At 44.7% G+C, this 26826-nt stretch overlaps 1 protein-coding gene across 1 annotated transcript in view; it reads left to right on the top strand.

Annotated features, from left to right (window-relative positions):
• slc27a4 (solute carrier family 27 member 4) overlaps positions 1-26423 on the top strand; it is a 62474-nt gene extending 36051 nt beyond the window's left edge. The window contains exons 4-13 of the mRNA XM_073052811.1: positions 1036-1197; positions 3579-3648; positions 8278-8369; positions 13391-13500; positions 14038-14247; positions 17079-17205; positions 17468-17605; positions 19899-20063; positions 23513-23659; positions 25906-26423. Of these exons, the coding sequence (XP_072908912.1) occupies positions 1036-1197; positions 3579-3648; positions 8278-8369; positions 13391-13500; positions 14038-14247; positions 17079-17205; positions 17468-17605; positions 19899-20063; positions 23513-23659; positions 25906-26063 (1379 nt within the window). The 3' untranslated portion in view covers positions 26064-26423. The remainder of the gene's footprint in view (positions 1-1035; positions 1198-3578; positions 3649-8277; positions 8370-13390; positions 13501-14037; positions 14248-17078; positions 17206-17467; positions 17606-19898; positions 20064-23512; positions 23660-25905) is intronic.
• The last annotated feature ends 403 nt before the right edge of the window (positions 26424-26826 follow it).

The raw sequence follows: 26826 nt of genomic DNA, 5'->3' as shown, positions 1-26826 counted from the left end.
CCGACATGCTTTACCACACTAAGGACGTTGTTTAACAATGCAAGTGGTAGCTGATGAAAGATGCAGGAATGTGTTTCTCCACTTCAAGTATAGAACATGCAGGTGGTTTCGGAGATCCAATCATCACAGTTACATACAGATCAACATTCCATTGTAGTATCTGACACCCTCCGACTGCTGCCTTACGTGTCACTTTGAGATGCATGAACAGCTCTCCTGCCTTCCAAGCAAGGGTATGAGTGGGTTCAAGTCTTACTCTGAAGGCTTGGGCCTGTAATCCAGATTTATGACATTGATTGCTGCACTGATTGAGGTGCCAGTTTTTGAAAACAACATTAAACTGAGGTACCTTATGCCCTCAAGCATGACTCTTAAATAATCGCACAACACTAATCTGGAGTGAAAAAGGGAGTTTATTCATCAGCGACCTGAGCTGTATTTTTAGTTCTGGACTAATTTTGACACTCAACTAATGGGTGATGTAATCCTCACTGCAATGTGTATGGTAGCTTGCCATGCACAAACTAACACCTTTTTTTCCATCAGAATGTCAAAAGAGACTAGAATCCGGGGGGGGGAAATACATAATACTTGGAGCTCAGTAAGCCAAGGAGCATCTATGGGGTGCAAAAGGTTTTGAATCGAGACTCCACATCAGGACCCTGAAGCAATAGTCCTGGTATATGGTCTCAGCCCAAATTGTTAATGTTTTCCTTCAGTCTCAACGGATACAGCTTCCGAGTTCTCACAGTGTTTTATTTTTGTTCCTATTTCTGTTGGTCTGTTTCAAAGATATTTCAGTGATGATAAATTGTTAAGGATATCCAAGATTGGGAAGCACTAAAGAGATGAATTTATGCTTTTGCTTTAGGTTTTGCCTAGCAGTTGTTATTCAGAGTGGAATTCAAACAGCCAAAGGAGCTGGGCTTCATCACATGCTCTGCCAGTTCACGTCTAGGAGTGAGATGGTTGTAGAGACTATGGATCGGAAGAAGGATGGATGCCATTGAAATTATGACTATTGTTTTTGAACAGCCTTGCAGGAAATCCACCAGACCCTGGGGAAATCCATGCAGTTGTATTGCTCTGGAGAATGGAACTTCAGCGAGATGCTCCCAGGCACTGTAAACCTCGACCAATTTCTAGAAGCCTCACCGTCCGATCCTCCTGCGCCTCTCCCAAACCGAGGATTTACAGGTACAAACGTGCTAAATATGAAAGGCAGCGAGGTCTGCTGGGTTACCGGTCAACCTCACACATGCAGTAATTTGGAATCCTTGTGTATCACACTATACACTCCAACCATAATCACTTCCCAATAAAGTATCCCTTTGATTTTCGATTAGAACTTCAGTTCAGTTTAAAATACTGTGAATTCTAGATCTCACCATCCTGAATTCCAAGTTTTAATAGGTTTCAACAGGTACGTTTAATGTCAGACAAATGTATATAATATACATCCTGAAATTCTTTTTCTTCGCAAATGTCCGCAAAACAGAGGAGTGCCCCAAAGAATGAGTGACAGTTAAACCCCAAAGTCCCCCCAGCTCCTCCCTCCCACGCATAAGCTGCAGCAGCGACCCCCCCAACAGCAAAAACATCAACAACCCCACCGAGGCCTCAAGCAAGCAGCAAAGCATCAGTAAAGACACAGACTTGCAGTAACCCAAAAACTACTCGTTCAACCAGTAATTCGACATACCTCAGGCTCTCTCTCCCTAATAAGGGAAAAAGAGTTGTCCCTGTTTCACAGTGAGAGGGGAGACATAACCAACGAACCATTTGTGTGAGATGGTCTGTCCCGCTAGGAACATGTTTAACCCTCACTGGCTTGATATCAGCAAATTGCGATGACTCGGGGTACAGTCCTCGATTCTCCAGGCAAAGAACCATACCCAAATTTGCAACCTCACACCAGCCTTGTAGTGTATGGAGTGTCCAGGGAGGGGTAACGCCCCTGGTGAAGGGGCTTGTCGCAATCATTCAGGTGCAGCCCCCCTTCCCTTTGGTCTTCCACCAGTCACTAGGCTCGCTCATGTAGCTACATTGGACAGTGGCCAAACTTTTACGTGGGGGGTGGGGGGTGAGGGTAGCCGGCGGCCCTCATATCCCATGAGATAGGAACACGCCTGTCCCCATGTGTGAAGTCGGCTCTGGTGGACTGCCATGCCGAACCAATCTTATAGAGTTCTTTGAGGGAGTTACGAGGAAATTGGATGAAGGCAAGGCAGTGGATGTTGTCTACATGGACTTTAGCAAAGCATTTGACAAGGCCCCGCATGGGAGGCTGGTCAGAAAGGTTCAGTCACTCGACATTCAGGATGAGGTAGTCAATTGGATTAGACATTGGCTTTGAGGGTGAAGCCAGAGAGTGGTAATAGAGGGTTGCCTCTCTGACTGGAGGCCTGTAGCTAGTGGTGTGCCGCAGGAATCAGCGCTGGGTCCTTTGTTTGTCATCTGTATCAATGATCTGGATGATAATGTAGTTAACTGGATTAGGAAATTTGCAGATGACACCAAGATTGGGGGGTGTAGTGGACAGTGAGGAAGGTTATCATGGCTTGCTGAGGGATCTGCATCAGCTGGAAGAAAGGGCTGGAAAAATGGGAGATGGAATTTAATGCAGACAATTACGAGATTTTGCACTTTGGTAGGAAGTCTTACACAGTGAACAGTAGGGCACTAAGGAGTGTGGTAGAACAAAAGGATATGGGATTACAGGTCCATAATTAGTTTAAAACAACATCACAGGTCGATGGGGTCATAATGAAAGCTCTTGGTACATCGGCCTTCATAAATCAATGTATTGCACACAGGAGGTGATTGTACACTCTAGTATCAATTGTTTGGTGACAATAAAGTGAAGTAAAGAGATGGGATGTTATGTTGAAGTTGTATAAGACGTTGGTGAGGCCTAATTTGGAGTACTGTGTCATCTACCTACAGGAAAGGTGTAAACAAGGTTGAAAGAGTGCGGAGAAAATTTACAAGGATGTTGCTGAGCCTGGAGGGCCTGAGTTACAAGGAAATATTGAATGGGTTAGGACTGGATTCTTTAGAACGTAGAAGATTGAAAGATTTGATGGAGGTATGCCAAATTATGAGGAGTATAGATAGGGTAAATGTGAGCAGGCTTTTTCCACTGAGGTTGGGTGGGACAACTACCAGTGGTCATGGGCTAAAGGTGAAAGGTGAAAAGTTTAAGGGGAACATGAGGGGGAACTTCTTCACTCAGAGGGTTGTGAGAGTGAAATGAGCTGCCAGCACAAGTGGTCCATGCAAGCTCAATTTCAAGGTTTAAGCAGTTTGGATAGGTACATGGATGGTAGGGGTACGGAGGGCTATGGTGCTGGTGCAGGTCGATGGGATGGTTTTGGCATTGACTAGACAGGCTGAAGGGCCTTTTTTCTGTGCTGTACTGCTCTATGACTCTATATGATGGCCAACCAATCAGGAATTTCCTGTTCTCTCTAACCTAATGGAACAAACTGTCACTTAAGACAAACAATTGGTTTTCACATTATTATCAGAGAAGCTAACTATTCCTCTCCATACAAATGTGTACTACTTTGTTGCAGATCGACTGTTTTACATTTATACTTCAGGAACGACAGGGATGCCAAAGGCAGCCATAGTTGTCCACAGCAGGTAAGGACCCTTGTGTCGTGAATGTCAAAAGCCACTGAACTCACTTTTTGGCATTTGACTCGCTCAATCTAACACCCCAATCACAACCAAACATCATTAATTCTTTGACCCTTGTGTTTAAAAATGTGAGAGGTCTGTTTTAAAATACAACACAGTGTTAACATTTCAGATTTAATGTTGAAGTTGTGTTTTCAGTAAGAGGCTTAACCAGAGCCTCATCTGCCTTCCTAGGTGGCCATAATAAAGGAAGTTTCATTCAATTGAAGTTATCCTTAACTAGCATCACTAGAAAACTGAGCAGCTGGGAGTTTTCATCTTTACTATACATCGGAGCTTGTAGTACGCCTATCAGCTTCTGCACGTCTCCGTATTAGCACAGTCACCACACCTCTGAAGCACTTCATTGCTTTTTATTGAGGTACACGTTCAAAATGGCCAAAACTTTGCAGTAGAAATCCAATATTGCAGAATCTGCAACTCACAAAACATTGCCATCATGTCCAGGCCTGATGCATGACCGCAGTAGCAAGTGATGTTCTGGTGTTCAGGTTGCAGCTGATTGCAAACAAAGTCAACGGAAGTTAAGTACATGCAGCGGTGCCCTCCACTCTAAGTGCAGTGGATCATTTGCTTGACGAGCAATTCTCGCAGAAGGATCCTTGTCGAAGCGCTCGGTTTACCTTCTGGAGATGCAAGCTTGCAGGATAGCCTGTCCCATCCTTGGTTGTGGTCATTTTGAGATAACGTTTATCTGGTTAAATGGATACTTGGAACGCACAGGCTCAGCTGACTTCCAGTCTGCACTGTGTTCACTGCCCACCCCGTGTGTCTTGAGTTTGGGAGGGGAAATTCACAAAGATCTCAGCCAGGGTAGCAGGTATGACTATCCATTTTATTGGGCTCCTGTGCAACAATTGAATCTGTTGCTCTGTTGGCTATGGGTCAGCCACCAACGGATTGTTGGAGACCAGAAAAATTATGCCTAGACCAGGAACGACCTGTCGCAGGAGCAGGGACTCTGCATTCTTCAGTTAATTATTTGCGGTTCAGATTTCCTTTCTGATTGTGCCACCTTTTCACTGCTTGTTGCTCTCGCTTTCTGACAGGGAGAACAGATGATCGAAGCTGAGTCACTGTCAGCTGTCCATGTTTTCTCTCCCACACCCCACCTCTCTGGATACTGCGCCAGACTCTCAACGGGAGGCACCTTCTCTGCTGAGAGAAGTCTGTTGCTGACGAGTCAGTGGAGGGCCCTAAATGTGGGCACATGGAGAGGTTTGACAAACTCTGTTCTTTATGGCTTGCTGAAATAGTCTGCTACCTGTTGACTCGAAGATCACTGCCAGCTCCCACCTGCTGTCTTCTCACGTTGGGATCTGATGATAACAGCACTCTTTATTTGAATACTACCTTTAACATAATGAAACCTCTCAAGGCTTTTCAAAGGAATATCAATTATCAAGTGATACAACACAGAACCAAGTTGGCAATGCCGGCCATTACGCACCCATTTTCATACCAATGCTACATGAAGCCATTTTTATTCTTCTACGTCTCCCAGAATGTACACCAAGGGCAATTTACAGTGGAGTATTAACCCACCAGCCCACATGTATTTGGGAAATGGAGGAAACCGGAGCACGTGGTCACAGAGAATGTGAAAACGCCACACAGACAGCACCGGACTCCAAGCTGCATGCAGAGATATGAGGGCCGATGACAAATAGCTTCCTCGAAATGCTGCATTGCAGGATGTGTCTTAAAGGAGCTAAAAAAAGTGAAAAGGCTCGGAGAGTGAAGTCCAGAGGTTTGGCCTTAGCAGCTGTTGGCCATGAATAAATGGCAGAGTGGTTCATTTTAGGTTTGAGAAGAAGGCAGAATTGGGGAGAGATATTTTAGAAGGCAGTAGGAGATTATCCTCACTACCATATGATATCTTAGCGTAGTGGGTAGTGGTTCCATATGTCTCTACTACAGGGCGTGACAGCCCTGCCTTATACGAGTCCCGGGCTCAGCTGGCTCCAGCTGATGGTACCCGCTATGGGCCCGTATCCAGGGTTACTGATCCCACTGCCTCGTGGGTATCTTCGGGAGAAGAGAAGGCTAATGAGTAAACCGTACACAAGTCCGGATAATGTATCACGTCACCTCCCGGCAGCTCCTGCAGCCAAGCTGATGCCAAATGTACTGTTTCGCATTCCTTTGGACCACATCCGAGAGGCAGCCCAGGATCTCCATATTCATCGCCCAAGTCTGCACCCCAAAAGGCACATCCATCGTCTATTTAGACAGACAGAGCCATTAATTAATAAGATATCTAAGTAGACATTGAACCCATGAACACTACCTCACTACTCTTTTATTTCTGTTTTTTGGACTACTTATTTTAACTTAACTATTTAATTAATGTGTGTATGTATATATTTGTGCGTGTGTGTGTGTATATATAATTATAATACACTAATTCAATTTTTTTCTCTGTGCTTATCATGTATTTCATTGTACTGCTGCCATAAAGTTAGCGAATTTCATGACATGCCGGTGATAATTAAACCTGGTTCTGATTATAAAGACTATAAGACATGGGAGCAGAATTAAGCCATTCAGCTTATCGAGTCTGCTCCACCATTCTATCATGGCTTATTTATTATCCCCCTCAACCCCCTTCTCCCTGATACCCTTACTAATCAAGAACCCATCAACCTCTGCTTTAAATAAACCCAATGACTTGTCCACCACAGCCACCTGTGGCAATAAGTCCCACAGATTCCCCACCCTCTGGGTAAAGAAATTCCTTCTTGTCTGATCTAAAGGGACATTCTTGTATTCTGAAGCTGTGCCCTCTGGTCCTAGGCTTCACCACTGTAAGAAGCATCCACTCTATTTAGGCCTTTCAGCATTCAGTCGGAAGGAATGGGGCTAAGGAGGGATTTGTAAAAGAATGTGTGCAAAATTTAGAAATCGGGGTGTTGGTTGAGTGTTGTAGGCAAGTACATGTGTGACGAGTGAATGGGAATGAGAGTCGGGACAGGTGCAGCAGAGTTTTGGAAGATCCTAGATTTTCAAAGCAAATGAGGGAAGTTCTGCTGAATGCCGTTGGCAAATGACAAAGGCGCGAGAGAGGTTTTCATCAGCAGACGAGCTTGGGCAAGGATGGAGCAAAGCAATGGTATGGTGGTGGGTCTCGGTGATTTATAAGTGTCTGAAGCTTGTTTAAGCTTTAAGTGTGACGTTGTTTATGAACAGAGTAAAGGGCAGAACTGATGGTGAAGGAGCACTGTTTTCTTTAATACATTGCATATTATGAACTGAAGTTGCCCAGGGTTTGTTAATGGGATTGGGGATTTCTACCATATACTTGTTTGCATGGTATTTGGAATTGGTGAAAAGGGAGGGAGTAGAAGAAGTATAGAACAGTATAACACAGAAATTGGCCATTCAGCGCATAGTGTCCTCACTGACCATGATGCCAAATTAAACTGAACCCATCTGCTTGCATGTGGTCCACATCCCTCCATTCCCTAGTCTGTTGGTGTGCCTTAATATCTTTGAAACATTACTGTTATATCTGCCTCAACCGCCTCCCTGGTAGTCTGCTCGCATGCTCTGTATAAATAAAATAGAACTTGCCTCACAAGTCTCCTTTAAATTCCACCAACTATCCCCCTGCACCCACCTTAAAGATGAGTCGTCGGATATTTGACACATCCACCCTGGGGGAAAGGGCTCAGACTGCCTACCCTATCTCTGTCTTTCTGTCAGGCTGCCCTTTAGCCTCTGAAGCCTGAAGCTCCAGAGAAAGCAAACAAGCAGGGAGGATTAAACAGGGCTCGTGTTATGGAAGTAGATACGATTAGCCTTTAAGCTGCTGAGGTGGATGTATTGGTGCTTTAAATGAGAGGCAAGCTCGTGGGCTGCCACATATTGTGCAGGGATGCTCAAAGTATAAAGCAGAGGCTTCATAGGCACAACAGGCTCCATAGCCTCAGGAATATTGAGGTGCTGGGAGGGGAGAAGTTGTGTCCTTTTTTCCTTTCCAGCTGTGGAAACAGCTGGCAAGTGATGTAATTCCCAGGGAACCACTGCACAAAACTGAGGTTGCCACTCCCACAACACCATTTGCCTTTTTTTTAAGTTTATGGAGCCTGATGCCAAACACGTTTCCATAAAGCAGCCAATTTCTGCACAACAACCTTCCACAATTTTTCATTTTTCTTTTTTTAGTGTGTGAGGAGGGGGATTTGTGGGTTGATGTACCTGTTCTGTTATTGTTTTCATTTGTTGTGCAGGCGAGGGGGGATTTGGGGGACGATAGTCACGCTGCCATTCTTTACTTGGTTTCGTGGTTATCTGGAGAAGAATTTCAGAGTTGTATATCTTGATGATAAATGAACATTTGAACAACGCTGTCTCAGTCTTGGAACGAAGGCTTGGCGTAGATGATGGGCTCAGGTTTTCTCCCTTAACACGCTGCCAAAGCTGACGCTTCATCTCACGGGCTCTTGGTCATTCCATCTCCCTGGCCTGGCTTGACCTGGTTATCGTGACCAATCCGGCGCACCAGGAATAATTCTGAAAGCTCTTGCTTTGGAGAAGTTGAGTGATGTGTGGAAACCTTTCTTTTCCCAGATATTACCGGATGGCAGCTTTGGTCTACTACGGTTATCGGATGCGCACTGATGACATTGTCTATGACTGTTTGCCTCTCTATCACTCTGCAGGTAATCTGACTGGGAGTTGTGGGCTGGCTGGGTGGGAAGGGAAGCAGCAAATGGCATAATGTAGATGCTGAGCCATTCACCATTTTCTAACCACAGGGGTCCCACTGTCACTTTCTCTTCTATGCTACCTTCATGTTGAGGACAGACATCACTTTCTCCGTTTAAAAACTTTTGCAAGTAAATACATCGTGATACTTGGATTGATTTGTTCAGTGAATGTTTTTATTTCCCTTTTGTCTTATTCTTTGAGGTTTCTCCCCCATTTCTCCAGAAGGTCTTTCACTTTTGATTATTTATTGAGATGCAGTGTGCAATAGGTCCTCCTGGTTCTTCAAGCAGCAATCCCCGATTTAAACCGAACCTATAGTTGTACTGTGGAGAGCATTCTGACAGGCTGCATCACTGTCTGGCATGGAGGGGCTACTGCACAGGACCGAAAGAAGCTGCAGAGGGTTGTAAATTTAGTCAGCTCCATCTTGGGTACAAAGTACCCAGTATATCTTTCAGGAGCGATGTCTCAGAAAGGCAGCGTCCATTATTAAAGACCTCCAGCACACAGAGCATGCCCTTTTCTCACTGTTACCATCAGGTAGGAGATACAGAAGCCTGAAGACACACACTCAGCGATTCAGGAACAGCTTCTTCCCCTCTGCCATCTGATTCCTAAATGGATATTGAAGCTTTGGACACTACCTCACTTTTTTAATATACAGTATTTCTGATTTTGCACATTTTAAAAAAATCTATTCAATATATGTCATTGATTTACTTGTTTATTTATTATTATTTTTCTCCTGCTAAATTATGTATTGCATTGAACTGCTGCTGCTAAGTTAATGAATTTCACATCACATGCTGATGATAATAAACCTGATTCTGACCTAACCACGAGACAATTTATAATGCCCAATTAACCTGCCAACTGGTACATTTTTGACTGTGGGAGGAAACGGAAGGAAACCCATGTGGTTGTGGGGAGAACATACAAACTCACAGTAGCATAGTGGTTAGCACATACTTTGCAGTACAGGTGACCGGGGTTCAATTCGCAATGCAGCCTATAAGGAGTTTGTACGTTCTCTCCACGACCGCATGGGTTTCCTCCGGGTGCTCCGGTTTCCTGCTACAATCCAAAGACATACAGGGTGTTAGGTTAATTGGTCATTGTGAATTGTCCTGTGATTAGGCTCAGATTAAGCCAGGAGAGTGCTGGGTAGAGTGACTCAAAGGCCGGAAAGGGCTCTCTTCAACTCAGTAAACAAACAAGTAAAATCGTTCAGGAGATTTGGAAGGTCAGTATTTAGTTGCACTGTCACCACACACTGCTTGAGCAGTTGGCAATAGTCCATGTGGTGATGGTAGAATTGGAATTCCAGGATGGTCATCACAATGACAATGAAGCAATGGTGACAGTTGTCCTGATTAGTTAGCAATTTGTCTGGATGGTTGTGTCCCGTGCAATTAGATATTTTCCAAGAGGAATTTCTAGTTGAGTTAACTGAACTATCACATAATGTCCTTGTGTTATTCCACTGAATACTCTCAGATTAAAGGACTGAATTTCCTGTCTTTTATTGTTCTGTGCCACTACTGAGAAAAGCCAACATGACCAAAAATCGCGTGCTCTCCTGGACTACCCTAGAGTCTCTCATAATATTAAATTGTTCTCCAGGACACAGCTAACAATAACATGTGTCACAGGGCCAATGCAATAAGCTTCACTCGAGGTTTATTGCTTTCTGAAATGCTAGAGTCTAATGTCAGTTCTTTGGAAATGGTAAAAATCCGTTAAGGGATGAAAACAGAAAACGTGTTTTAGGTTAGAATTAACATTGCTCTATGAAAGAGGATTAGCATTAGCAAGTGTATTAGAATTATTGGAGATGTCACTGACAGGATATAAAGGAACTATTGGGGATTGTTCAGTGTGTTAGTTTCCAAAATGAATTTGATGCGTTACTGCACAAGAGATGTTTTTGTGGGGTTGAGGATAATGTGGATGGAGGGTTGATTAACAGATGAAACTGTACACCAGGAATAAACTGGTCATGTTCAAGTTAGCAAGCTGTAACGTGTGAGATGCCTCAAGTATCAGGATGACACTTTGGATATTTACAATCTGCTTAATGTCTTGGACTGGGTGAAATGTTTCCATGTATATTGAATATGAAAGCTGGTGAGGAAAGTAAATTGCCAGGAGAACACTTGTCTGCGGAAAATTAAAGAGACTAGACGGGGAGTTTAGTTTTATTTGACATTTGTACATCGAAACATGCAGTGAAATGTGTTGTTTGCATGAAAAAGTGTTATGGACAGGTTAAATGAGTAGCTAGACAGGAAGTAATTTAAGTACTAAAAGGATATTGAAATGGGAAGAAGAGAGAAACAGTATTCTTTATGTGGTGTTGTATAACTAAATGGAGTTCAGTCGGTGACCTTGCACAAGACAAATTGAAACGTCGACTGTTTACTCTGCCTGGCCTGCTGAGTTCCTCCAGTGTTTTGTGTGTGTGTGTTGCTAAATCTGGTCGGACACACTCAGAGTACTGCAGACAGGTCTCCTTACCTCAAGGAAGGATGTACTTGGAGGCAGTGCAAAATGTTGACCAGATTAATTCCTGTGATGAGAGAGTTGATTTGTGGGAATTGTTGCTCCATGTGAATAGGCTCCATCTATTCAGGAATTTAAATGAATGATTAGTGATCTCGGTGAAAGATCTCTGGCTAAATGTTGCAAGTGTTTACCTCAGGAGGGAATAGAAATGGCATCTCAGGTTAAAGGATTAGTGAGATTGAGATGAGATTTTTTCCCCCCTGTAAATTGTAAATTGTTGGAGATTTCTGCTCTGAGAACTCTAGATACCAAGTTGTGAAGTATTTTTGGTCCAGTGGATATCAGAACTTCTGGGGAGTAGAGTTTTTGAAGAGTGTGAAAAGGTTGAGGCCAAGGTCATAGCAGCTAAGATGTTAATTGAATGGTTGAGGAGACTCGAGGAGGTTTGCAACCCAATCTTGCCCCTGTTTCATGTGCTCTTCTGAAAAGACTATTTGAGTAAGAGTCAAAGAATTGTGTAGCACAGAAACTCCTCTCAGTTCATTGAGTCTGCTTCAACCATTTAGACCATAAGACGTAGCAGCAGAGTGGGTCAACTTGGCCCATCGAGTCTGCTCTGCCATTCGAACATGGCTGATCCTTTTTTTCTCCCCCCTCCTCGGTCCCACTCCCTAGCCTTCTCCCCGTAAACTTTGATGCCAAGTCCAATCAAGAACTTATCTATCTCTGCCTTAAATATATCCAACACCCGGCCTCCACTACTGCTTGCAGTAACAAATTCCACAAATTCACCACCCTCTGGCTAAAGAAATCTCTCCACATCTGTTTTAAATGGGCATCCCTCTTAAACACCCACTTAAACTAATCCAATTCTAACTCCATTCCATTCAACCCCAGATCCTGCCTCTTCCATACGTTGGGGACAATTTAAAATCAATTAGCATCATTATTTCTTTTTGTGTTTGCAGTTTGTCTTTTGCACACTGGTTGAACGTCCAAGTTGATGTGTCTTTCATTGATACATTTATGATTATTATTCTATTAAGGATTTACTGAGTATGCCCGCAAGAAAATGAAACTCAGGGTTGTATATGGTGACGTGTATGTACTTGGATAATAAATTTACTTTGAACTTTGAACACCTTGAGGATGTGGGAGGAGACAGAACATCCAGAAGCCAAGGCTCTCACAGGAAGAATGTGCAGATTTCAGGATTCATATTTATTTACTGCATGTACATGGAAACACACAGTGAAATGCATCATTTTGGTTAACTACCAACCCAAGTGTGTGATGGGAGCAAGTGTCACTTCACATTTCGATGCCAACATAGCATGCCCACAATGCTCACCAGAACCACACAGAACATAACTAGCAATAAAACCACAACAGCAAAACAGGCCCCATTCCTCCCTCCTTCCCTCCCTCCCACGCACATACGCAGTCCTCCAAACCCAGGACAGGCCTACTTCAGCCTCCAGCTTCCAGCAGACCCACATTTGCAGGCTTTGGGCTTTTGACTTCCCCAGCAGACGTGCAGAGATTCGCAGGCTTGGGCTCTGGCCGTTGGCCTTGACCTCCGGGCTTCCAGTCGACTTTCAGGACTCAATCCTTGATGTCGAGCCCAGGACCTTGTGGTCACCAAACACTCGGCCTCGAACTCGGGTATCACTGATACACAAACCCATTGGACCTTGCTCCTCCTGCCCATGTGGAACTCCAGCTGCATAATCCATTGACCACTCACTGACCTGGTGGGAGTGGGCACCAACACTTGTCCACACTGATCTGCCAGACCGACATCTGACCACAGGAATCCCATGTTGCTGGCCTTCAAGTGCAGATCAAAGGCTTAGACTTTGGCCTGACCTCTGATTCATCCCTAAACCCTAACCTGGCCCCAAACTCCACTTTTTGTCTACTATAAACCTTAAAAAAAAATGCAAACACAACTACTGTTTGTCAGAGGCGTGCCCTCAACGGAGACTACAGCTCAATGCCAGCTTATTACATCATGTAGCACTAGAGGTCAGGATCGAACCCGGTTTGCTGGAGTGTGAGGTAATTGTTTTACTAATTGTGCCACCCAGTAATGACAGCCTGAAATCATCCCGTCAAGCAGACAAGTTTGCTTATATTCCAGCTGGCTGTGGGAAGATTGGCACCGAGAGAATGGGTCAGATTGGAGCTACAGAGGATTGGGGAAAGCATTGGGGAAGTTGGAGGGAGCGAGGAGCTGGGGGTACGGGAAGGGTAAAGTGCCCGTCGCGATGCTTCAACCATTACGAGCATGAGCTACCTTAATGCACCAGCTGGTCTTTACCTCTGCGTCCATTTAGTACGTTAGTACCCCAGACTACCTTCCCAGAATTCTATCCAAGCACACATGTTGATCACTCTCACTAAACTCTACAGCAGTTGGCGTGCATATCATTAATCCAAATGTTTCTTTTTCCTCTTCCCCAAGGGAATATTGTGGGAATAGGGCAATGCCTTTTACATGGACTGACTGTTGTTATCAGGAGAAAATTCTCTGCCTCTCGCTTCTGGGATGACTGCATCAAGTACAGGTGCACGGTGAGTCAGTCGAGGAATCAATTTGTTTTGAACCTGTTACCTTCTCGTTTGCAAGTGACCTCAGAAGCAGCAAGTGCCATCGAAATCCCGGAGAATGCAAGCCTAGTTCGTTTCTGTAATCTTTCTGTCTAATCTGGAGAACTGGCTTCAAAAACTGACTCGCAGGAATTCTCTGTGGGTGAGGGAGAATAGCAGATTCTTAGAGACTCTCTTCTAAGTACCAACTTCATTTTGGAGAATCCCCTGTGGATATTGACCCTCCTAGATGCCCTTTGCCTATAAACATGTATAAACTAGTACAAAATTCTGTTATGTCTGTCAGCCATGTGAATCCCACTTGTGATTTTTCATATTCCCTGAATCATAAAACACGTTGGCTCTTGGTACTGTACATCAATTCCTGCCAACATAGTTCTGAAATTGGTTGCTTCTGTATAACTTTTTTAAAAACTTCAGTAGTGTATATTTTTTTTCCAATTCCTGACTCTTTCAGTTTTACCCAAATCCTGAGGATGTGCTGCACGCTTTCTTCCGTAGATTGTCCAGTATATCGGGGAGATTTGCCGCTATCTCCTGAGCCAGCCCCAGCGCAGTGTGGAGAAGGAGCACTGCGTCCGCATGGCCCTGGGAAACGGCTTGCGGCCGTCCATCTGGGAGGACTTCACTTCCCGCTTCCAGATCCCGCAGATCGCCGAGTTCTACGGAGCCACAGAGTGCAACTGCAGCCTGGGGAACTTTGACAGCAAGGTACGGCAGGCAATTGGCACTACGCCGGCTGCATTAGTGGTTGCAGAACAAGTGTCCACTTTGTACGTGTGAGAACGCAAACACAGCTGAATCACTTGATCAGACTGCAATGTCCCGATTCCTTGCTCCACCCCACCATCCTTCCAGAGGGTTTTGCAGCACAGGAAAAGACCGTCTTGTCTAAATCCGCTGTATTTGTTGACATAGCAACGTATACGAAATGCTAGAGGAACTCAGCAAGCCAGGCAGCATTTATGGAAAAGAGTCAAGTGTCAATGTTTCAGGTCGAGACCCTTCACCAGTTTCTCCAGCATTTTGTGTGTGTTGCTTTGGATTTTCAGCATCTGCAGATTTTCTCATGTTTGTTATTCTTTGATATATTCAAAACCGATTTCATTTATCTCAGCCCGGTTCTGTATTGTTTCCTTGCCTCAAATTTCCTTCAAACTTTGCATTAACTGTGACAAAGCCTTTTGGGCTCTTGAACAGAAAACTGTTCCTCCTCGCTCTCCCTTTTCCCTGATGATTTAAACCAATGATTCCTCCGTTGCCACTGACTTTCCAACAAGAACAAGCAGTCTTTCTCCTGCTTACTAATTCACACATCCACTGCGCTCTTGCCAGAGGAAATAGTGCCAGAGTTTCTAATCTCTCTATGTATCATTTCACTCCTCAACCAGTACCATTTGGTTATTATTTTACTGTTTGTGAGAGCTTATTCCATGTCTTTTGTCTTAAATGTTAAGCCTTTAATCTTTTCCAATGACATCTTTCTCTAATGACATTGATTTCTCTAACTTATGGTAATTTCTCCCCCTCACCTCTTTTTTTCCATTCCTCATTGTATTCTCTTTCCCTTACCTGCTCATCATCTCACTCTGCTCCTCCTCACATGATCCACTCTCCTCTCCTGTCAGACTCCTCAGACCCTCTCACTTCATTTCCCCCACCCCTTCACCTTGTAACTTATACTCCTTCCCCTCCCTCCACCTTCTTATTCTGACGTCTTCCCACTTCTGTACAAGTCCTGATGAAGGGTCTCAGCCCGAAATATCAGCCGTTTATTCCTCTCCATAGACACTGCCTGATTTCAAAGTTCAAAGTAAATTTATTATCCGAGTACATACGTCACCATATACACCTGTCAGATTTATTCTCTTGCAGTCATACAGAGCAAATCCAATAAGCATATTAGAATCGATGAAAGATCAAACCAACCAGACATACAGCCGTTGTGCAAGAGACGCCAAACTGCAGATACAAAAGAGGGGGGGAATAAATAAATAAATAAATATCAAGAGCATAAGATGAAGAGTTCTTGAAAGTGAGTCCATAGATTGTGGGAACAGTTCAACTGAAGTTGAGTGAAGTTATCCCCTTTGGTTCAAGAACCTGATGGTTGAGGGGTAATAACTGTTCCTGAAACTATTGGTGTGAATCCTGAGGCTCCTTTATCTTCCTGATGGCAGCAACAAGAAGAGAGCATGACCTGGGTGGTCAGGGTCCCTGATGATGGATGCTGATTTCCTGCGACAACACTTTGTGTAGATGTGCTCTGTGGTGGAGAGGGCTTTACCCAAAATGGACTGGTCCGTATCCATTACTTTTTGTAGCATTTTCTGTTCAAGAGCATTGGTGTTTCCATACCAGGTTGTGATGCAACCAATCAATATGCTCTCCATGACACACCTATAGAAGTGTGCCGAAGATGTAGATGCCGTGCTGAATGTCCTCAGGCCTAGGAAGTAGAAGCGCTGCCGTGCTTTCTTTGTGATTGCGCTTGTGTGCTGAGCTGAGCTCCTTCAGCATCTTGTTTGTGCTACATGTTTCTCACTGTTGCAGTTCTGCATAAAGAAATTCCAATGTCACTGAACTTCCCACAGCTTTCCAAGTGGACCTTCACTAATGTGTTGCAATTGTTAAGGTTTTTCCAGTATCAGATCCCTTTGAGAATTCTTGTGTTTCTCCAACTTCAGTCTCTTGTGTGTTAACCATTGTTTTCTCTGTAATGGCAGCTGTACTCTCGACAACACAGACTTTTAGTTTCCCCCTCAAACCTCTCCACTTTCCACTCGGTTTAAATCTATGTTTTGATAAAGCACATGGTCACCTGAGCAGACCTGTCTGCATCTAGCCAGTGTTAATCTGCGATGTTCACACGGCATCGAAGGTGTTATTTACGCTGTTGATTAATCTCTTGAGCAGGTGCCTGGAACGCTTCATTGCACCAAGCAAATGAATCCTGTTGCATACTTCAAGCACGCAACCCTGGCCAACTCTGGTCTAGTTTTCTAGTGACTTGCAGGGGATAGGATATTGCAGCAAAGCGATCAGGCGCTATACAACAGTGTGAATGTTTCTAATGCTGATGCCATCTGAAACAGTTGTTAAACAGCACAAGATAATTCTTTGTAATCGCAGATCACTGGGAAAGTTGGTCCTTTGATTTGTGTGCAGTAGAGTAAATTGTCTGAAATTTATAAGACGTAAGAGCAGAATTAGGCCATTCAGCCCATCGAGTCTGCTCTGCCATTCCATCATGGCTGATTTATTATCCCTCTCAACCCCATTCTCCTGCATGCTCCTCACAATCTTTTACACCCTTACTAATCAAGAACCTATCAACCTCTGCTTTTAATATACCCAAAGACTTGGCCCCCACAACTATCTGTGGCTCTGAATTCCACACTTTCACCACCCTCTGGCTAAAGATTGGTAGCTTTGGTGTGCTGCTGGAGCTTAGTGAGCTTGTTAGAATTAAGTGTATATTTGGGAACTCTTGCAATCTCGGGCTGCGGTCTAATGTTAATTCATTTGATTTTCCCTCACAGACTGGTGCCTGTGGATTTAATAGCCGCATTCTGCCATTCATCTACCCAATCCGTCTGGTTAAAGTAGACGAGGATACAATGGAGCTGATTCGAGATTCCAATGGTGTCTGCATCCCCTGTCAACCAGGTATCCTCATGACCTCTGGTAACCTAGCAACAACCCAAGTCAAAATATTCAATCCTCTTTGCATTTAAAAAGGAAAGTTACCCCCAAATGTCATTAGCTGTCAGCAAGTAGAATAAAAGTTAGAGATCAGTTTCCAACTCATTGTCCAGGGACTCTCGGGGAAGCCACAGAATTGTGTGTGCATGCACACCATTTTTCCCTCTTGCATTTTAAACACTGCAGGGATTTAGCTGTTACGTATTGTCTGTTTTCTCTTGCCCAGGTGAGCCAGGCCAGCTGGTAGGCCGTATTGTGCAGAGTGACCCCCTGCGGAGGTTTGATGGATATGTAAATGATTCGGCGACGTCCAAAAAGATTGCCCGTGATGTGTTCAAGAAAGGAGACATGGCCTATCTCTCTGGTAAGGAGTGGTTGGAACAGGATGACTTTGGATCTCCAGGAACAGCTCGTCAGCACGGCAGCGAAAGATGACATACAGCAAGTTGCCATTTGGTACTTCGCTGTTCTGTCAACATTTACTCATCACCAGAGGCATGCCAATCAAACAAACAAAATGCGGCACTCAGAAAAAGGAAAGTGTTTTTTAAAAAAAAACATTTCCTTTTTCATTTTCAGGGACTAAATCAAGCCAAGCCTAAATCCAGTTCAAGATCTGTAGCACACTGAAGAAAGCTAGACTGATAAGTTCACAGAATCTCAAATGGTTCATAAAACAAAGAAATGGTAGTCTTCCATTTCCAGCACACTGCTTCTTGGCTTCCAGAGATTTTATTGCTTTATAGCAATAACAATCTTTAGAGTAAAGTCACCATTGTATTGTAGAAAATGTTAGCCACATCTCACAAACAGCAATGTCCAGATGGTCTGTTTGCATGGTATGAAGATAAATATTGTCAGGATACTAGGTTGTGGCCCTCTGCTTTAGAGCAATCAATTGCTTTTGGAATCTTTTAATAAATCTGCCTGAGGTGCAGACTAGGCCTCAATTAAACAGCTCCACCAGAAGGTGGCGCTTTTGACAGTACTACACTTCCTCAGGAGTGGGATATCACCATGGCTATATTAAAACTTACGGATTTAAGCAATTCCATGACCTCGTTACTCTGGAGAGGATCACCCAATGAACCAGAGCTGGAATCTCTATCAGTAGGGACAAGGGCTTGGGCCTGCAGCCTGCTCTATTTCACTGCTGTCTAACAGACTGTCCTATTGAAAAAAAATGTGCGGGTGATGAGGATCTGGTTGTTGGCTGTGCAGAGAGAATGGAAAATATTCCATTTTCATTTGTTTCAGTCTGAATTTGCATGCCAACTGCATGTCTTTTTAAACCAGAAATTTGTATGTTGTGTGTAAATCCCAAATTTGTGAGCAAGATTCTGCTGTGTCCTCTCTCATGGGCTGCAGGTCCAAGATCTGGGAGGTTACTGATCACATCCTGCAACTACAACAAGTACTCCAAGGTACTGACCTCATCAAAATGTTCTGACTCATCATATAAACATGGAAACAGGCCATTCAGCCCATCTTGTCTCTGTTGTTTCTTACCTCCATTTAGGATTGTAGTTGCAACCAAAGTAACTGCCTTGTTCCCATATGCCTTCATCTACCTATTCAGTCTAATGTTGATGCTTTCTTCTTCCATTACTAACCTCAGATGGAAATGTCCATATCTCTTGCCCTTTATTCTAAATCTTTTTCAGTTAACCTTTGTAGTGGATACTGAATGAGATGAAGATTAAGCACATTTAGTTAATGGGTTAACCTGTAACTCACCAGTGGGGGCATAGCGTCATACAGCAGAAAAACAGGCCATCTGGCCCACCTCACCCATGTTGACCGAGATGTCTGTCCATGCTACACCCATTTGACCCATGTCCCTCTAAAACTTTCCTATCCACATAACTCCCCAAATGTCTTTTAAATTCCGTAATTGTACCTGCCTCAACCACTTCCTCTGGCACCTCGGTTTTAAATGACTGAAGCGCGGAATGGCTTCCTCCTGGATTGTAGAGACTGCTGTCAGAGTGGGTCCTCAAGTTGTGGTGGTGGACGCCTGGCCAGCATTTGTAGGCCAATCTATCTACAACTGGACTACCTTGTAACACAGGGGTCACGTACAGGAGAAGATCGAACACCAGGCACATTTTCCATCCATCGCCACACTAATATCTGAACAAGTAATTTCAACAAGCTTGAACTGATTAGTACAACAAAGCCAATGTTGTTGTTTTTTTTTAACTGAGAGGATCTTTGATTCCAGACTCTCCTCTGCTTGGCCATGGACTTTACTGTGCTTTTTTTCATGTTTTTTTTTGTATTCCTTGTTTGTGAAAGACTTGGATCCCACAGGGAATCAGTTAATGCTTTACTTAGCGCATTAGAACAATCTGCTGGTCTACCACAGAATAATATTTGCTGTGTGCTTTTCAGCTTGTACCCATGGCCCCCCCATTGTGAACTGCCAGAGTGGTACAGTCTCCTCTGATCTGCACCCAACTCTTGCAAAAAGCAATCCATGCACCCTTCCCTTTCAATTTTTTGCAAGTATTATCCCCTTTGCTTTGGAAAACCACAACTGACCCTGTTTCCACCACCATACTTGCCTGTGTATTTCTAAATCTATAACCATTGAGAGGAATTTCGTATGAATGTAGCTCGGAGCAATGTTCTCATCTATCCCCTGCTGTGAGCAGGTGACGTCCTGGTGATGGATGACTACGGCTACATGTATTTCCGGGACCGCACTGGGGACACTTTCCGTTGGAAAGGGGAGAATGTGTCGACCACAGAGGTTGAGGGAATTCTCAGTCGCTATCTCAGCATGGCCGATGTTGTTGTCTATGGAGTGGAGGTACCAGGTAAGTGACCATCAGCAGTGGACCTGGGTTGGTCTCATAAGAATGGTTCTTTTTTTTTTAAAGTTCTTAATTCAGCTGGAATACACTGTTCCAGGTTTCAGATGGAAAGCCCCCTCACTGTCAGGTTTACCACAAGATCATAAAATATAGGAGCAGGATTAGGGGCATTTGACCCATAGAGTCTGCCCCGCCATTTCATCATGTCTGATCCATTTCCCCCTCAGCAACCAATCTCCTGCCTTCTCCCCGTACCCCTTCATGCTCTAACAAATCAACAATCTATCAACGTCTGCCTTAAATATGCCCGCTGACATGGCCTCCAAAGCCGCCTGTGCCAACAAATTCACCACCCTGCAGCTAAAGAAATTCCTCCTTATCTCTGTTCTAAGTGGACAGCCTCCATGGTGGTTTCCCTGCTTGGCGGTACCCATAGGTTTCTGGTGAGGCCTTTTGCAAATGACACTGAAAGGGTATTTAGACCGTGTGCTTGGTGAGATGATGTGGGACAGCTGGAGCTTGCATGACATTGCCTATTCTTGTTACAAATAGGAGAGAGAAGATCAAGATGGAGCTATTAGATTCACTAAAAACCTCTGAGAGCAGAGCTGATGGTGGTGGTCCATACTCATTTAAAAAACCCATGTGGTCCCAACAACCGGATTGGTTTACACACACCGGGATGCCTCCGGGGTCAACTCCGGTCTGTGCCGACACTAACAGTGGCCCTGGTGTCTTGAGTTGCAGATGGAGCGAGTTTGCTCTGTGCATCCACTCTTGGTCAACGTTCAGAAACACAGCCAGAGACAATGGAAGATCGAGGGGATGGGAGCTGGTTGGAGAGAAGAGGCCATGCATGGATCTGCAGAGTGCTGCTTAGACAGACTTGCTGTTGCATTCCGTGCAAAAAGTTATTCTAAACAGCTTCACAATCTCTTTAAGTAGGTGGACCACGATTTGAATCTGATAAGGAAGAAGAGGGTGCTTTTCCACCTCTCCCCAATGCCCCCTCCGCAGGCGGGACAAGTGCTATATCTGCCCCTACAACACCACTCTCACCACCATACAGGGCCCCAAACAGTCCTTCCAGCTGAGGCAACATATCACCTGTGAGCCTATCAGCATCATCTGCTGTATCCATTGCTCCTGGCGTGGCTTCATCTAATCGTGGTGAGAATCAGAGTAGATTGTGGGACAGCTTCATCGAATACCTCTGCTCTGTCCACTGCAAAAGGCTGGATTTCCTGGTGGCAGCCCAGTTCAATTCAACTTCCCATTCCCATTCCAACATGTTTGTCCATGGCCTTCTCTACTGCGATGAATCTAGACTTGGAATATGAGGTGTTGCTCCTCCAACCTGTCTGGGAGGCTTCCAACCTGATGGCATGAACATCAATGTCTCCTCCTCCCCCTCTCTATTCATTCCACATTCTGGCTCCCTCTTACCCCTTCTCACCTACCCATCACCTTCATCTGGTGTGCACTGTCCTCTCCTATGAGATTCCTCTGTCTGCCTTTTGTCCACCTATCCATTCCCAGCTTCATACTTCATCCTTCCTTTCCCCATCATCCCCCTCACCTGGCCTCACCGATCACCTGTCAGCTTGTACTCCTCCCTCGTCCCCCACCCCCCCACCCTTATTCCAGACTCTTCATTTCCAGTCCTGATGAAGGGTTTCAGTCTGAAATGTTGACTGTGCAATCCTCCGCATGGATGCTGCCTGACCTGCCGAGTCCTTCCAGCACTTTGTGCATTTCCCCCCCCCTTGCTTTGCTCTCCATTTTATGGATTGGACAAATTACACAAGCTGTCATCGTTTCTTTTGATGGGTGGCTCGGAATGTGGTGATGACATTAATCATGAACAAAATGAGAAGTCTTGTGCAATAGGAAAACTGCCAGGGGTAGGTAGCGCTCTGCATGAAGACTAGGGCATTGTTGAAGAATGTGCTGGGTAGGTGGCTGAAGGATGATGGGATGACCGTGGGTTCAAGGAATCTGAGCAACTGCTTTTGTGGCAGAATAACACTACAATGGATGAGTTGTGCAAGTCGCTTGTGTGTATCTGCAGCTATAACAGCACAGACCGCGTTCCCAGTCTGTTCCGAGTGTGAGAGGCGGAGCTTGCTGTCCTCAGCTCAGAGACGAGTCTATCGTCATCTGAACAGGTGCAATGAGAAGCTCATTCGCAGCAGCGTCACAACATCAGGGACACATTAAACAAGAAAAGCATGATTAGTTTAATTTATGCAAAGGTATGAGAAGGAACCCGATGAGAACAAAAACATCTTTTGCAGTACAACAGACAGAATAACCGTGAAGTCCCACAGTGAAGCTCTTGGTCATTCTGCCTGAATAGGATTCGCGTAGCACAGAAACAGGTCGTTCAGCCCAACTCATTCATGCTGACTCTATGCCCAGCAAGCTAGCCCCCTCTACTGCATTTGCCCCATAGTTCTCTAACCCTCTCACATCCATTTGCTTATCTAGATGGCTTTTGAATATTGCTGTAGTGCCCACCACAGCCACTGTTTCTGGCAGCTCATTCTAAAATTAGCCCCAGCCGTTGCTTGAAGAAACTGCCCCTTGATGTCTCTCTGATCTTAAACATGTGCCCTCTTGACTTTAGCTCCCCCTCCTTTGACTTCCTATATTAAAGGCAATAAGACTGACAATTTAGGAATGAGGCACCTCAAACAGCTCTGAATTAAATGACATGATAGTCTATGCTGGGGTGGCAGGGTGGAGATGTGTCTCTACCAAAGGGGGTGTAAGGCGCTTTTCTGCTGGCCTGCAGATCACCCTTGGACAAGGTGTAGCACCCCTCCCCTCCGCCCCCCATTCATGGTCACATGAGGCCGTGGAAGCAGGTAGCGGATGGTTGTATGAACAGCTGGTTCAGAATGGGGAGGAAATTTGATCTAAGTGGCTTTGACTGTGGGATGACAGACGGATGGTTTGAGTATCCCAGAAACCTCAGACCTCCTGCGATTTTTCACACACAACAGTCCCTAGCGTTTATAGAGAACGGTCCAAAAAAAACACTGGGCAGCAGTTCTGCAGGTGGAAAACTGAGAGAGAACAGAGGAGAATGGCCAGACTGGTTCAAGATGACAGGAAGGCGACAGTAACTCAGATACCCACGTGTGCAGAAGAGCATCTCTGAGCGCACAACATGCCAAATCTTGTAGTGGATGGGCTAACAGCAGCAGAAAATCACAATCATACACCCAGTGGCCATTGAGCATATAGTTGAAGAAACAGAAGGGTGAAGTGAGTGGATAGTTTAACTACTGATTATTCCCTTCCCCTCGATTGACCTTTTGATCTTTAGTTGCGAGATATACAGGAGTGGAATCGCACCAACTACAGATAACTTGACCACACTGGGATGCTCAGATGTTGCTGTGGTTTTAGCTTTCTTCTCTTTTCTTCTCTACCCCTCTGATTAGGTGCAGAAGGCAGAGCTGGGATGGCGGCCATAGCAGACTCCAGTGGCTGGGTAGACTTGGAGAAGTTCTACACTGATCTTGAGGTGGCTTTGCCACCATACGCACGGCCTGTGTTCCTGAGGTTGCTGCCAGTAGTGAGCAAGACAGGTACGTGGTGGTCTGAACTCAGCCGGAAATTTGGGAATATTTTGGAAGAGCGCTCCTCCTGCGAAGAAGCCGTAGCGTTTACCTTGTGTTTAATGAGATGGAAGGCAAATAACTTCCTTCGTTGATGTTGGCCAGTGCACCACTGACACAAAAATCCTTCCCCATCCCTGAAAAGGGATTTTTTTTGTGTCCAGCCGAGCAGAAGAGGAGATGGGGGCTGAGCTTAACACCTCCTCTGAAGGTCAGCAAGTGTGAAACCATGATTGTGACTGCAGAGTGGGGGTTGAGCTGTGGCAGGTTTTGAATGCCATATCCTCCTACAAAGTTAAATCTTGCGACATAAGGGGCAGCAGAGCTTCGCTTCCAGATGAATCAATGCTTTCTAGACTCACTTTGATCACCAGAACAGGGAGGAACCATCGCGCACCCCCATGTCTCCTGATAATCCTTTGGTCTCAGTATCTGAAGATGACATACGGGCTGCCTTCAAGAGCAAGGAAATCATCCAGTCCAGATGGAGTACCTGGCCAAATACTGAAGTGCTCCGGGAGTGTGTTACCCACCTGCTTAAAGCAGGCTTCAATCATATCGGTGCCCAAGAAGAGCATGGTAACCTGATTCAATGATTATCGCTCCACGGCACTTACATCCACAGTGGTGAAGTGTTTTGAGAGGCTGCTGTTGAAGCATATCAGCTCCTGTCTGAGTGGTGTCTTGGATCTGCTCCAATTTTCCTACCAAAGCAACAGGTCTACAGCAGATGCTATCTCGTTGGCTCTCTGCACAACCCTGGAACATATGGACAGCAAAGATGCATACATCAGGATTGTCTTTATCAATTACAGCTCGGCATTTAACACCATCATCCTCTCAAAATTAATCAGTGAACTCCAGGACCTCGGCCTCAATACCCCATTGTGCAATTGGATCCTGGATTTCCTCACTTGTAGACCCCATTCAGTTCAGATTGGTGTAGCATCTCCTCCACAACCTCCATCAGCACAGGAGCACTGCAGGGATGTGTGCTTAGCCCCTGCTCTACTCACTTTACATATGAGTCTGCGGCTAACTACAGCTCCAACACCAAAGACAAGTTTCCTGATGACGCCACTGTTGTGGGCTATATCAAAGATGGTGATGAATCAGTGTACAGGAGGGAGATTGAAAATTTGGCTGAGTGGTGTAATAACCTCTCACTCAATATCAATAAGACCAAGGAACTAATTGTTGACTTCAGGAGAGAGAAACCAGGGCTCCCTGACCCAGTAAGGATCAGTAACTTTACATTCCTGGGTGGCACTATCTCAGAAGACCAGTCCTGGACCCAACATATAAATATAATTGTGAAGAAAGTACGAAAGTGCCTCTACTTCCTCAGAAGTCTGCGGAGATTCGGCATGTCATCAGAAACCTTGGCAAATGTTTGTGGATGTGTGGTGACTGGCTGCATTACGGCTTGCTATGGAAACACCAATGCCTCGGAGGGGAAATTCCTGCAAAAGTTAGTGGATTCGGCCCAGTACATCATGGGTAAACGCCCTCCCAACCATTGAGCACATCTACATGAAATGTTGCTGTAGAAAAGCAGGATCCATCATCAAATATCATCACTGCTGCCATCGGGTAGAATGTACAAGAGCCTCAGGACTCGTACCACCAGGTTCAAGAACAGTTACTACCCCTCAACCATCAAGCTCTTGAACAAAAGGGGGTAACTACACTCATCTGAGGACTCAGTTCTACTGTTATTTCATGCTTGTTATTTATTGCTGTTTATTCATTATCTGCATTTGCATAGCTCCTGGTGTTTAGTTTACAGATCTTGTTTACAGTTACTATTCTATAGATTTACTAAGTATGCCTGCAGGAAAGGAATCCCAAGGTTGTATGTCGTGACATAAGACATAGGAGCAGAATTAGGCCATTTGGCCCATCGAGTCTGCTCTGCCAGTCAATCATGGCTGATCCTTTTTTTAATCTCCCCCCCCCCCCCCCCCCGAGCCCCAATCCCCGGCTTTCTCCCCGTAACCTTTGAACCTTTGATGCCATGTCCAATCGAGAACCCATCAAGCTCTGCCTTCAGTACACTTCATGACCTGGCCTCCACAGCTGCCTGTGGTAATAAATTCCACAAATTCACCACGCTCTGACTCAGAGGTGATGGGGCTGCCCCCACTGAGCCGCAGCAAACACTTATCAACCACTATTTTTGACACTGACCCTTTTCTTTATTTTCGCATTCGTAGGGACGTACAAGTTCCAGAAAACGGAGATGAGAAAGGAGGGTTTTGACCCAAGAGTTATTAAGGACAGACTTTACCTCCTGGATCAAAGACTACAAAAATACGTTCCATTGGACGAAGAGCTCTTCAGCAAGATCCAATCAGGGAAAATGAAGCTGTGATTTTAAAATAATATCTATGAATCTATTGTTACCTCATCTTTGCTCTTGTCAGTAGCCATAACAAGCAAAAGGGATAATTCATTCCACTTCTGTTACTTGACCGGACTTGCATGTATAGGATGTTGACAAAAAGTTTGGTTATTTTTCTTTATCTAAGTTTATTACAGATTTACTAGTAATTTATGAAGAGATTATTACAATTTTGCACAAGAAAAAATTATAATTAATTTTTATTGTCTGTACTGTTTTGGGTCTTATTTTTTAAATTGGGACTCAGTTTTCTATTTGTTTATTCCTTCAGGACTTGCAAAACATCCTCATGTGTTATGAGAATGGAATTAAACAGGATTCAACAAGGAACAGATCTTTTTCAAAACGTCTCAAAGAATCGCTCGGTCTTGATCCTTTATCTCCTTTGCTCTCTCTTCTATGTTGTCGTTATTGCCTCCTTCTCAAAGAGTTCTCCCTAGATTTGCCCCTGTTACGAGAGGTTGTCCCAGAGGAGGTTTACTTGTTAGAGATACAGCACGGTAACAGGCACTGGAAGGCCACGCCACCCAATTACACCCATGTGACCAATTAACCTACTAACCCGTACATCTTTGGAATGTGGACGGAAACCAGAGCACCAGGAGGAAGCCCACGCAGTCATGGTGAAAACTACAAACTCCTTATGGACAGCAGCGGAATTGAACCCAGGTCACTAGCACAGTAATAGTGTTACTCCAACTGCTATTCTACCATGACACCATAGATAACTGTA

This window comes from Hemitrygon akajei, chromosome 7 (assembly GCF_048418815.1).
Source record: "Hemitrygon akajei chromosome 7, sHemAka1.3, whole genome shotgun sequence".
Lineage (NCBI taxonomy): Eukaryota > Metazoa > Chordata > Chondrichthyes > Myliobatiformes > Dasyatidae > Hemitrygon > Hemitrygon akajei.
This window is presented reverse-complemented; position numbering and strand designations above follow the sequence as displayed.